Source organism: Condylura cristata, unplaced genomic scaffold, assembly GCF_000260355.1.
Source record: "Condylura cristata isolate star-nosed mole 26May11 unplaced genomic scaffold, ConCri1.0 scaffold00002, whole genome shotgun sequence".
In the NCBI taxonomy this organism is placed as follows: Eukaryota; Metazoa; Chordata; class Mammalia; order Eulipotyphla; family Talpidae; genus Condylura; species Condylura cristata.
In genome coordinates this window covers 2,140,927-2,153,504 of record NW_004567103.1, presented here as the reverse complement: position 1 = coordinate 2,153,504, position 12,578 = coordinate 2,140,927, and the positions used below count along the sequence as shown (strand labels likewise).

General features: G+C 45.2%; 1 protein-coding gene across 3 annotated transcripts in view; it reads right to left on the bottom strand.

Moving 5' to 3' along the window:
* Window positions 1-12,578, bottom strand: part of USP40 (ubiquitin specific peptidase 40) — a 56,169-nt gene that overhangs the window by 25,208 nt on the left and 18,383 nt on the right. For all 3 annotated transcript variants that reach the window (XR_001145667.1, XM_012727925.1, XM_012727934.1), the window contains exons 8-15: window positions 12,280-12,375; window positions 11,200-11,307; window positions 6,835-7,138; window positions 6,296-6,377; window positions 4,864-5,035; window positions 3,234-3,318; window positions 2,402-2,472; window positions 1,488-1,810 (exon numbers count right to left, since the gene is read on the bottom strand). Coding sequence is in view for 2 of the 3 variants with exons in the window: in XM_012727925.1 (XP_012583379.1) it covers window positions 1,488-1,810; window positions 2,402-2,472; window positions 3,234-3,318; window positions 4,864-5,035; window positions 6,296-6,377; window positions 6,835-7,138; window positions 11,200-11,307; window positions 12,280-12,375 (1,241 nt within the window). In the remaining variant the exon portion in view is untranslated. The remainder of the gene's footprint in view (window positions 1-1,487; window positions 1,811-2,401; window positions 2,473-3,233; window positions 3,319-4,863; window positions 5,036-6,295; window positions 6,378-6,834; window positions 7,139-11,199; window positions 11,308-12,279; window positions 12,376-12,578) is intronic.

The following is a 12,578-nucleotide window of genomic DNA, read 5'->3' as shown; positions in this document are numbered from 1 at the left end:
GCACTGCCTGCATATAGGGGGGGCCTGACCACGCACTCCCTGCATATAGGGGGGGCCTGACCACGCACTGCCTGCATATAGGGGGGGCCTGACCATGCACTGCCTGCATGTAGGGGGGCCTGACCACACACTGCCTGCATGTAGGGGGGCCTGACCACGCACTGCCTGCATATACAGAAGGCCTCTCCACAGCACTGCCTGCACAGAAGGGCCTTATCACTGCACTGCACTCCGCTGCACTGCTTGCATAAAGGGGGCCCCAACACTACACTGTACTGCATTGCATTGTGACACAGGAATTGGGAGCAAATGTAACATCAACAGTCCTGTAGCCATCAAGCAAAGCATAGGAAGAGTCTCCAAACAAAGGGGGGGGGCAGATAACACTAGCCTCAAAAAAACCATTATTTTGTTTAAAAACAAAGAACTTTCAAAACAAAAAAAGTTCAGAAAAACAGGAAGGTTAACAGAGCTCAATATTGGCAGGGCCAGAGGAACTGGTCTCCTGTCTTCACTGTAAACTTCCCAAGGCTGAAGAATGCATCACAGGATCCTCCCTGGCGGCGCAACGGCTTAAAGTGCAGCACTGCCAAGGAGTGACCCACATGGGCAGACCTCTCCTGACCTGCCTGCTGGTTCCCCTCAGCAGTGTACTTCATCAGCCTGCTGTTCTGCTCCCCACCTTGTCTCTGGTGAATCCTCTCACCCCCTGCACCTCTGGCCTTTCCCTAGTTCTGTATGCATAAATGAATCTTTTTTTTTTTAAATAATGCATCACACTCTTACTAAAGGAATAGATGACAATATTAAATAGTCAGGGGCAGAATGAATGTCTGGAAAGCAGCTCTCAGAAATGACAATGATATGCAGAGCTTAAATCAGTCATTTCAGAGTGCTGCCTCTAACCACCTTACACAGTAAGAGTCTGCTCACAGCACTGATAAGGCGGGAAACTGGATCACACAGTAACCAGAGTCTTCACGATGGAAGTCTGAGGCGTACCGTGCATGACTCAACAGCTGCGGAAATGTCCTACTAACAAGGACAACAGGCCGGAGTCAGGCAGCACTTCTGAGCCCCAGGTGACATCTGGAACTCAGGCGCCTCTCCTCAGGAGGAAGGTCTTATCCGGGCCGCACGGGAGGCTCCCAGAGGTGGAAAATGGATTCTGATGAAAACGAGGAGCTTTATGGGCTTTATTGTAACCAAATGTTAAGACAAATTTAGAGATGATTTTAATGCCTTTCTCCAGAATTTTCTTTGTAAGAAAGTGCCTTCAGTTTTAGCATGAGGACTATAGGAGTTCATTTGATAGGGCTCTTCTTTATAGTCAGTAATCTAGAGTATGTCTAGTTTACTGTGTCAAGTCCCATCATAAAACTTTCTTCTCCAAGCTGCCTAACCTAGAACATTTTTTTTTACTCTACACAATGACAAAGTCTTAACGTTAAAATAACTTTAAAAAGAAACCCCTTCCAGTGAGTTACCTGCTGTCACTATGACTTGCATCCTGAATTAGAAGCGAGCTTCCGTTTCTGACTCCTTGTTCTCTGAATGTCTTCTTCAAGTCCTCCTGGGGAACGGCGGCCCAGTTCTCCTCTCCCGCCGACTCGGTGTTGTTGATGAAGACCGCTCCCGCCGGGATGGCGAAAGCTGTGAACACAGCGCCCACTTCAGCGTTAGACGGGAAGACGTGGGGCGATTCCATCAGCTGCTGACAGTGTTCCCCATCTGTGCTTGTGGTCACATGAAGCACGTTCAGCAGCAGAGGTTCACAGTCACTTCCAGTTGAAATCTGGACTCCGCCAACCTACAACGGCACCCAGACAACCATTGCTACACTTTACACTTGCTAAGGTCAAGTCAACATAAAGTAAAAGGCTACTCCAGAGAGCAAGTGTCATGGTCTTCCCTCATGTGAAAGTTCTCAGGAATCCCTTTATCAGGGCAACATCAGATGTTTGTCTGGAGACTCTCAGGTAGCTCTCCAGAGATGTGAGTCCCCAGTGGTGGCAAAGAGGCCCTGGACACACAGATGACCCAAGGACAGTCCACTGAGCGGCTTGGATGCTCCTTGCCCCTTTCTTGATGTAGGAAGAGGCCACACGTCCCCTCCAAGGGACTCATGAGAGGGGACTGGCAGCACGGCCCCTCGGCACTTAGTCCAGCACACGCCTAAGGGCACAACTGACGGACTTGCCTTGGCACCTCCACCGGGCACACAGCCTGGCATGATGGTGCCAGGTAAACAGCTGCTCCACAGGAGATGCACCGACCATGCCCACCACTGGTCATGCCCGCAGTTTTCTAAGCCCTCACTGCTTCCACCCAGATGCTACAAAGTTCGTAGCAACAACAGAAAGTCCGAACTATCATGACTACACTGTCAATCCTTTCTTACCTCCACTCCATTCCATACAAAGATGTCTTCCCCATCAGCAATTTTGATTTCACACAGTGTCAGGTCATCTCCTAGGAAGATGAGAGTATCAAGGAGACCAGCACCATGATCGTGAACAGCGACTGAAATAAAGCGGTAGTACTTTCTGCCTGGAAGCAGCCTCCTAAGGTGGGAAGGCGTGGCAGTGGCTATGTCTGATTTGACCTTCATTTTCCTTATTCCGCTATCATGCTGTAGCTTCTGGCCTCCCCATTTAACATGCTTGCCCGTGCAGTCACACAAAGGCCACCATGCCCAACACTGAGCAGGGCAGCCGAGCCGCCTGGCCCTTCAGGAGCTGCTCCAGTTCCCTCGTTATGCCACAGGGATAAAAGCATTTGTGAGAATCAAATGAGGTCATTTACATAAAACACCTAGTGCAGTACTTGGCCCAGGCTGGAACAGACGCCACTACTATGCTGCCTTGCTGTAAAGGCCTTTTAAGCTCTCACACTACCTTTGTTTTGCTACAAAGACTAAAGCTGAGTCATTCATTTTTCGAGCAACCATTTTACCCAGATAACCGTGGTGATACAAAAAGAAAGTCCAAATTCTAAAAAAAAAATTGTTCTGGTAAGGAGGCAGTGCTAATTTCTGAATACAAAACATTTTGTGTCCTTTAAAATAAGAAAACTGGGTGAATGATGTGAAAGCGGATCGCAGTCTTCACATTGGAGAAAGTCGCGGCAAGTAGCGGCTGTAGGTAAAAGCCGGCCAAGCGCAGACAAGCTCAGATGAGCCCCACAAAATCTAAAACTATAAAATGAGCTGCTGTGTCTGGGGATCTTCTTACCATCGAGTGTCTGGTAAACATGAAGTCCTGCTGGCACGAACTTGGCGACACTGAGCACCATGTCTCCTTCCCAGAACTCTAACAGCTGCAATGTGAATGAAAGCAGAGAACCAGACAAGTCACCCACCCCATTTCCAGGCTGGGTGACGCCTGGGCGTGCTGCACACACAGCTGGCGCAGGAAAAGGCCCACGAGCACCCTGCACCTCCCAACACCAGAAACGTGGCACTGAGACACACGTGCTCAGCCAGCCAGCCCCGGGGAGGGCCGGTGCACCCGTGACTGAGGACTCCGGCCCAGGCAAGAGCACGACGCCCACTAAGCAGCCCCTCCACTGCGCGAGGGGCCCTGGCACCCGGTGGGGGGGCACAAACAGCCCTCCTGCTCCAACACACCCTGATTCCTGTTACTTTAAGGGAAGCACGCACTGTAGTGGAAAGTGGGGTTCCCACTGATGCAGTGACCACGCAAAATAGCATCCCCTGAGTTGCTTTCCACACTATGATACAATAAAATAATTCTCCTTAAAAAGAAATTTCTGAGGGCGCCAAAATAGCTGAGTTGGGAGAGCATTAGACTGAAAAAGAAATTTCTAACTTATAAACAGGAGTCAATTGTTCAATCTCCCAGCAGCTTGCCGCGGGCGTACTTCTATGAGAACAGAGATGTGCACTAAAACAACCAAAAAGCAGCCCGCAGCGCCTCTGGAGTGGGAGGCGAGGCAGCTCCTTTCCGTTTGGAACGTCGGCCCAGAGAGGGCCCACTCCAACTCGCAGACCAGCACCGCCAGGGCTGGCTCAGAAGTGAGTCTTTAATGCAAAGTTCAAAACATAACATAAATTTAAAAATCCTGATACTGATTCAATATTTAAAAATCATTCAACTCCACCAAAGATAAAAAAAGAAATTGGCCTTTTTTTTTAACAAGAGGAAATTTAAAAGACAGCTTATAATTTTGGTAATTAATAGCTTTTCAGAAAACATATTTTTTCCAAAAGAACAACAAACCTTCCCCTTCCTAGAGTCCTTTCCTCGAGCAGAAGCAGCTAGAGGAGACAGAGGACGGGGCGCGGGAGGCCAGGGCTGGCGCCTGCTTGTCCCACAACTGGACTTAAGGCCCGGCAGATCACGGGTGGCATCTTTGAAATGGGGTGAGCAGGGCTTCCTGGGGCTCCCAACCAGAAGGTGTGAGCATGTAAAAGCCCTGTAAGCGCCGAGGGCCACTACAACCGGCCGGCACACAGTGGTGTTTTCACCCTAACTTGGGAACCCCGGTGACAAAAGCTCTCTCTTGCTGGAGACAGAATGTGAATCGTTTCTTTTGTTTTTGGTTTTAAGCAATGTGCTGATCTTCATCTTTTCACTCCTTTTAAAGAAAGATTCTCTTTCATTTGTTTCCCCAACCTCTACTCTTTATTCCTGCAAAACAAAACACCATCAGGCTTGAGTCCACCTGAGGACCCATGAGGGCGGGGCCTGCCTGAGGTGTGTGTTACCCGCAAGAAGACACCAGGCCGCCCTCCGTGGCTTGACAAATAAATAGTTGTCTCCTAAACAGGATTTTCAGAAAGGAGAACGCAACTGGAGAGGGGTCTTGAGCCCAAATTGAGAGGAAGCAAGGCTAATTTACCTGAAATATTGACTGCCGAAGATCTCCTAAAGTTTTTCTTTTATCAAAGGTCAAATCCCACATGCTTTCTGTCTGAGAGACTACAGGGTGCAGGGCCCCGTTGAAGAAATGATAATGAGGACCCAAGTGGAGATGCAATTCAAAATTATTGTTTGTAGAATCATATTCTGCCCTTTAAAGATGAACAGAAAAATTACATCAAGGCTGTTTTTCCTGAGACCATGTTACATCACAAACCCCCAATATTTGATGTATGCCACCAACAACCCTATTCCAGCTAAGTAGCTGCAACTAACACCCTTTTCTTCTGTGCTTCAAATGGACTCCTTTTAGCTTCCCACTGAACAGCGAAAATTCAATTCTGCTGCTGAATCTCAAGGACAAACTGTTCCGATACATACTATGCAGGACCCTGAACAAGCGAGGCGCGAGTCTCCCGAGCCTCTGAGGCACCAGGGCAGACTGCTGGAAGTGGCCTCTAAGCGGGCTTCACCTTAGCCTCTCCTGCCACTGCCAACTGCCCGAGCCCCTCTCCCGCGTACACGTGCTCAGCAGCCAGGCACTGGCTGCTGCTCTGAATCCTAGCAGCTGCCTCAAGGCTAGGCCCCGGCTCTGCTGCGGGGGGGATGGGGGGCGCGTGAGGGGAGGGCGGCGCTGTTTCACTGACCACATGAAAGAGCTTCTGCAGGCTGACAAACCTCTTGGGCTGTACTTTTTTAAATGCCAACTTCTCATCTAGGTCACTCATGCAGGTTATTCTTCACTTAAAATATTTCACTGTTAAATTTTTCTCTTTCTAGAGTCTTAATTTTTGTTGAGATTTCCCCTGCTCTTGGCTTGCCATTCAACTTACCTGCCACCTCTTCTCCTCGCTCCCAGTCAATGACAGAAAGGCTGAACACCTCACTGCCATATGGTCAGTCCACAGGAGGTCTCGGGCATGTCCATTCCTAGCCCCAAGCCGCACCAATCTGGTCAGCTCTGAGCTTAGGCCTCCCAAGAGGAGAACGAGACTTATATTCTCACAAACCATCTCCTGAAGGGTCTTTATGGTCGTGCCATATTGACATTAAGCCTAAGAGTTTACAGAACCTGTGGTTTCTTCCTTTGCCACCTCTAGCCTGTTAGCACATTAGTTTCCACTCCACCTAACACACGGCGGGCTGGCTTCACCCAGGACACAGCCACCAGTGCAGCCGCGTGCGCACCAGGCCCCGTGCCCTTCTCAGGCCCCACCCTATCCCGGCATGGCCGCTGCCCCTTCACCCCCACAGGCAGGGCAACTCACTCTGATTCAGCAGCAGCTAAGCAGACACCGGCATTGCATGCTCAGCTTTGTCTTTTTAATTTTTATGATTAAATACTTAAGACCTGCATTAAATCTTCATTCTCCAGAAAAACCACCCAAACTCTAACAGGAAGTGATAATTGCCTTTTTGCTTGTAGTTCAATGTTGGCTGCATCCATTTCACTCAGCAAGTGACACGGGACCCTGTATCTTGGGTTGCCTTGAGCTGTAAACAAAACCACATTCAATGAAATCTGGCTTAGAAGGCAGCAACGAAAACCAGGAAGGACTGTGCCAGAGTCTGGAAAACTACTATCTGTGTGAATGCTAACTTTCTCTGAATATCAGTTTTCCCATGTGAAAAACAGAACAATAGAACAAATGAAAGATAGCCAATTCTGTAAACCAATGTGGAAAAATTCTACTGCTTCAATGCTCTTTAAATATACTTCATCGATGTGCCTGTTCTGCTCCCCCCCCTGTCTCTGATGAATCCTCTCGCCGCCCCTGCACCTTGGCCTGTACCCCAGTTCTGTATGCACAAATCAATAAATCTTTAAAAAAAAATTTTCTAAAATGGCTCAAGAAAAAATCTTTTAAAAGGATAAGAATTCAAAACAGCATTCAATAGTCACCTTCTGAAGCCATTAACTTAAACACACAGGGTCATTCTCTGTCCGTACCTTCAGGGGGTCTCTGCAACTGAGATTTCCGGTAAAACAACATGTAGGCACTTTCTTTACCCTGAAATTGCTGTTCAATATCCTCCTCCTTGATTGGCTGGACTTTGGAATCATTTATATCAAACCAGTGGGGGCAGGGGGTTTGATCATCCACTCTTTGGGACTCTGAACGGAGTGTCTTGGAAGCCCGCTGACTGCTGTTCCTCTGGCTATCAGATTCAGCCTGGAGAGGACGGGTCTTCAGGAGACTAACTGTATTTTCATCTGAACTGAGCAGAAATACCTGAGAATGAAGCTGTAAGAACTATAAAGGAAGAAAGAAACAAAAAATAACAGGTTAATAAAATTTTTAAAATTAGTCATGATTAAAAAAAAAAAAGAAATTTTTGTTCCTTTCTTCGATTAGCTATTTTTCAATATCATCTTTAATTTTGGCCTGGTCACCTAGGAGGGAAAGAAAATCCTCTTGGGCCATATTGAAGCATTTAGTAAAAATTATAGTGTGTTGTTAAATAGCCTAATAGCTATATTAAGGAAGTTGCCATGCCACAATCTAAAACAAATGCATAGAGAAATAAAAATACAGTTATTATACCTCAGTGACACTTTTTTAAAGGTTTCAACTCTGATGAGACAGATTGGGTGGAATAAGCACTTTTGGGATGTTGAAAAATAACCGTTGCATAGTGTGAACAAAGGCAGTTGCACAGAGAGGCACCGCAGAAGACCCTGTGAGGACCAGTGTCCCAGCTCAGTCTGCTGGAATAAAGTACTAGTCACGAGCCCAAATAACACGACGGACACCACCTAAGCTGAACGCTCTCTCCCGGGAGCAGACGCGCGCTCGGGACTCTCAACACAAAAAGCCTCGTCATGCTCCTGCAGCCTAGTCCTTAAGTTTTCCCAGAAGCAGAAGGTGGGCTTGTCTACCCTCTCCCTTCCGGCTCCTCTCTCCTCTCTTAGCGTCACGTGGTCCTGTGCACCCCTCTCTTTTGCTGCCGTGTAACTATACTGTACACAGAAAATCACTTGGGAACTAAACGTAACATTGGCTTAAACCCATCCACCAAATGAGAAAAAAGATTTTCTTTCCCTTAGAAAGAATTAAACTGTGGCCAACTTTCTAATCAAAAGTGTTATCAAAAACATAAGGGCAAAGAACATATGTTACAAAGACATTACTGTTAACAGTGTATATAAAAGTGGACTTTGTGCTTAATTTATTATAGGCACAATAAAATAACAACAATGAAATTTCTGAGTAGTAAAGTTTTGTGTAGACAATTTTCCCTTTGCTTCACAGCTGTGGATTAACCCTCTAAAACCTCAAACTTCAGTGCATTCTGGTTCTCATAATAGTAGAAAATGTTTACTAGACTGATCTTCCTGACAAAACCATCCTGATAAAAATGATGAATTCCAGACAAAATAATGAAAATAACTGCTGGAAAGTAGCCAAAGGCAAGCCTAGAAGGGGAGGAAGGAGGCCAGTGACATAAATCACGTACCCATCCCCCAGCCCAAGTAGGCAGGAGTGAGTGGGGAGAGCTCCAGCATGGGCAGGAGACTAGCTGGGCTGTGGAGACAGAATCCGAGAATCTCCCCGAAGTCTGCAGAGAGAAAATACTGTAACAGTGCCCCAAATGTGCATCCAATCCCTCTCCATCCTTGGGCTGGCTCTTGAAAGGTACACAGAAAACAGCCCCAGAGCCAAGGAAGCCAGCAGAAAGCAAAGGCGGGAGGTTCAAGATCTGAGCAGATTTAGCAGCCTGCACCCGGGGAGAAAGAGCACACGGCTCAAGACTGCCAGGGACTGTGACAAACACCCCGGGCGCACAAACACCCTGGGCTTCCACCAATATCCTCCAAAGGCCGTGTCTGAGGCCGAAGTCGGGCATACTTTTCCTTAAAATGTACGAGTAATAAAAATTTTCAGCTTTGTGGACTAGGAGACAGACTAGAGGACATGCAAGTATAAATATACAATTTAAAGAAAATAACCATTTTCAATTTTAAGCCCATATTAACTTCGAATAATGTTTTTTAAAAATCAGAAAGTTCAAATTTGGCATTTATTCACCGTATGAATTTTCTCTAACTGATGCAAAAGGAAATGCAATTACTTTAAATGTTTTGACCACACCTCAAATAAATTTCTCAGAGAATTAAATGGCAAGATTTGAAACAAGAACCCTTGGAGGGAAACTTGAGCTTTGCATGATTAATGTTGGGTATAGAGGCCAAAAAAAAAAAAAAAAGGGGGTTTAGAAATACTCTCTTGTCTCATAAATATACTCCAATGGAAATTGATAATTTTATGAAGAATAATCTTTTAAAAATGTAACTGTTACAGTGATTTGGCTTTAATAAAATACCTTCCACCAGAAAGAAAAAAAGTAAAGACATTTTTAGCATGGCTGTTCAAAAACAGGCAGTAGGTCATGTTTGCCCACAGACAATAATCTGCTCAACTCTGCCCTCAGGACAGCCCACGGGAGCTCTGGGAACAAGAACCCCCTGGGACGGACAATAGGCCCACCCACGCAAAGCCCGAAAAGGAAGCTTCCACAGCACCAAGATAACTTCCAAGTTGTTTAATGGTCTGTTAGAATATAATGCAACACTGTTTAGGACAAAAAATAATCTACTGTCTACACATCATCCCCAGGGTGTAGTAGGCAATGTAATGACGTGAAAATCAAAAGGACAATGAAATTTACAATCAAGAGATAAGAGTCAATATTCAAGGAAAAAGTAGAAATGTTAATAGAAACAGACCCAAAAATAATCCAGGAAATAGCTTTATAAATCTGTTAACTTATAGGAAAAGGATGGACAGATTAGGCTCAGATGGGGAATTTCAGCAGAGAAATGGACAATTAAATAAACAACTAAGTGGAACTAATATAGCTGATGACTGAAACAAAAAGGTCACTGACTGAGTTTAATAGACTGGATCCAGCAGAAGACAGGCAAAGGTCCTGGAAGTGGGTGGATGGAAAGTACCAAACTGAAGCAGGTGGTAGTGAGGAGTCGTGGGGGTGGGGGGTGGGCTTCAGAGCACCCAAGACATGTGAGGAGATATCATACATTTAACTGGAGTCCTAGAAAGAAGAGATAATGGGGCAGAAGAGCAAATGGAAAAGAAAATGCTTGACGTTGAAGACCTGAACCACTTTATGTCCATAAATTTGATATCATAAAAGGGAAAAATCCTTAAAAAATATAATTTCTTAAAACAATGCAAGAAGTGACAGAAAATCTACATAACCCTATAGTTAGAGATATTAACACCATAATTTAAAAGTCTTATCACAAAACTTCTAGGTCTAAACAGTTTAATCAAACATTTTAAAAAGCAGTAATAATCAACTTAAAGAAATTCCTTCCAAGAATATAAAAAAGGGATTATTTCCCTAGTTGTTTTATGAGTCTTATATAATCCTGACACTAAAATCTGTCGAGGACATCACAAAAAAAAAAAAAAAAAAGAGAGAGAGAGAAATTAAAGAGTGGTAACTCTCAACACAAAAATCCTTAATAAACATGTGAGCGAACAACTGAATTCAGCAACACCCAGAGACCCACCATGACTAAGAGTTGCTGACTCCAGAAATGTAAGATTGGGTTATAGCTAGAAAGGTCACTCAATAGAATTCACCACATTAATGGAAAATGCCAAACATCTAATCAAATTCAATCTCTATCAGTCAGCCAAGAAAAAACTGATACAAGTTAAATTCCTCAAGCCAATACAGGGTTATGTGTATTTTTAAAAACCTTCACGGCTAATTTTGGCACACTTGAAATACTGAAACACTGAGTCAACCCCTCACAGTGAAGACCCATTCGAGTCGATGGCCTCAGGGTCTCTGGGCCGACACTGCCTTGTGAACCTGGTCTAAGTTAGGGACGCACAGAAACACCCCATGAAGTAGGTAAGCCTTCTGCCCCCACAGAAAGAGCCTGGATGCACCCTAAGTGTTTGCTAGTTGCAGTAGACCTGTTATCTCATTTTTGGCAGCAGTTTGCACATCTCACCACAGGTGAGGAAGTGGACTAGACCTGTGTGGAAGAAAGCCCAAGTGATATTCAGGTGAACACCTGATGACGTTAAGGAAGTGAAAGGCTTCAGGGTGTGAACTTTGTGACATTCTCTGATGTTCTTATTAAAAGGCCCATCCACTCTTTTTTTCTACTTACTTACTTCTTGATTCCTTGACAAATTACTCAATATTTAGTAAGTATGTAACTGAATCCTAACTATTGCATAAAAATTCTGATTTCACTTTTAGGGGCGCACAGTGATGGGATCATAACTAAGATTTCCTGGGACAGGGCTTCCGGTAAAGACGCCAGCGTTACCTTTCGCAGCGGTCCATACTGCTTTCTGTATTTCTTGTTCCAAGATATTCCTATCTTTTTCAAGAGTTTCTGGCCCAGTTGATCAACGAGAATTAGATTACTCTCCTCCTTAGGAAAGATACACACAAAGGTAAGGAAATGGGATGCAATTTAGCTGTGACGCTATGAGCTGGGCGGGCCAGCAGGATGCTGGGTAACCACATGTGTATTCACACAGCTACTTCAAAAGAAGAGAAATTTTAAATGTAGATGAAGACTCGTCCAAGCTGACTGTGTCCTTATGACAGGAGGACATCTGGACGCACAGCAGACATGGGACTTGCACTCACAGAGGCCGTGAATGGACAGTGAGGAGGCAGCATCTGCAAGGCAGGGAGGGTGGCCTCAGGGGAAACCCACCCCTCCTGATAGTGGGCGCCCCGCCTCCAGAACTGTCAGGACAGAGGCGGTGTGGAGTAAGCTCCAGTCTGTGTTAGAGCTCGATGGGAGCCTACCAAGCTAAGCCAGGGCCAGGTCGGGACAGCTCAGGGACTTAGGTGAGTCCTACAGGAAGTGTTCAGGAAGGAAGGAGTAAATGAAAGGACACCTGCCACCCTTACAGCTGAGCAAATGCTTGAGGCATCACCAACATCAGAAATGAGAGGGGGACATAACTTTAGGGGAGCACATGCGAGAGGGTCACATGAAAAACAGTGAATTCTAACAAAGTGTAAAGTCAACGCCAAGTCTCTTTGAAATGACAATGATATCCCCCCGGCCCCCCAATCACAGTCCAGTTCAAACACACAAGAAAATATTACAAAAAATATATTTTAAAGTGTTAGTAATGACTGGATCCTTGGCTTACTTACATTTTTTTCCTCATAGATTATCTAGGGTTTTTTCCTCTCTCAAACCATACACCATGCACATATATTTCTTACCAGAAAATTTGTAATAAAAATTTTAAAAGTAGACATGGAGAATATTTTAAGAAAGAGGACTGACAGTTAACAGTACTAGCACTACCCACAAAATCACTCTCTCACACACACACCCCTACTCATCTGACACACAAATATACCCACACTCTCTACATACCTGCAGCAAGATTGCTTTTATAATTGTCAATGGATCATCAGTCTCTTCTTCATTTTGAAGGTCTTTCAAATTCTCGTCTGGCTCACTTTTTTCCTCCTATAAGGGTAAACATATTTTAAGTTTCTAGCACTAATCTCTTCAAAGATACCAAAGCAAAAGGAATGCTGGTGCTAGGGAGATTTTAAGACTCAAAAAACAATAAGCACATCACAGTATCTGTATACGCTTTGGGCTGAGGCAGGACTGGCTCTGAATTCCAGCTCTGGCTGACAATTGTGGGCAAGCTAATCCCCAGCAAT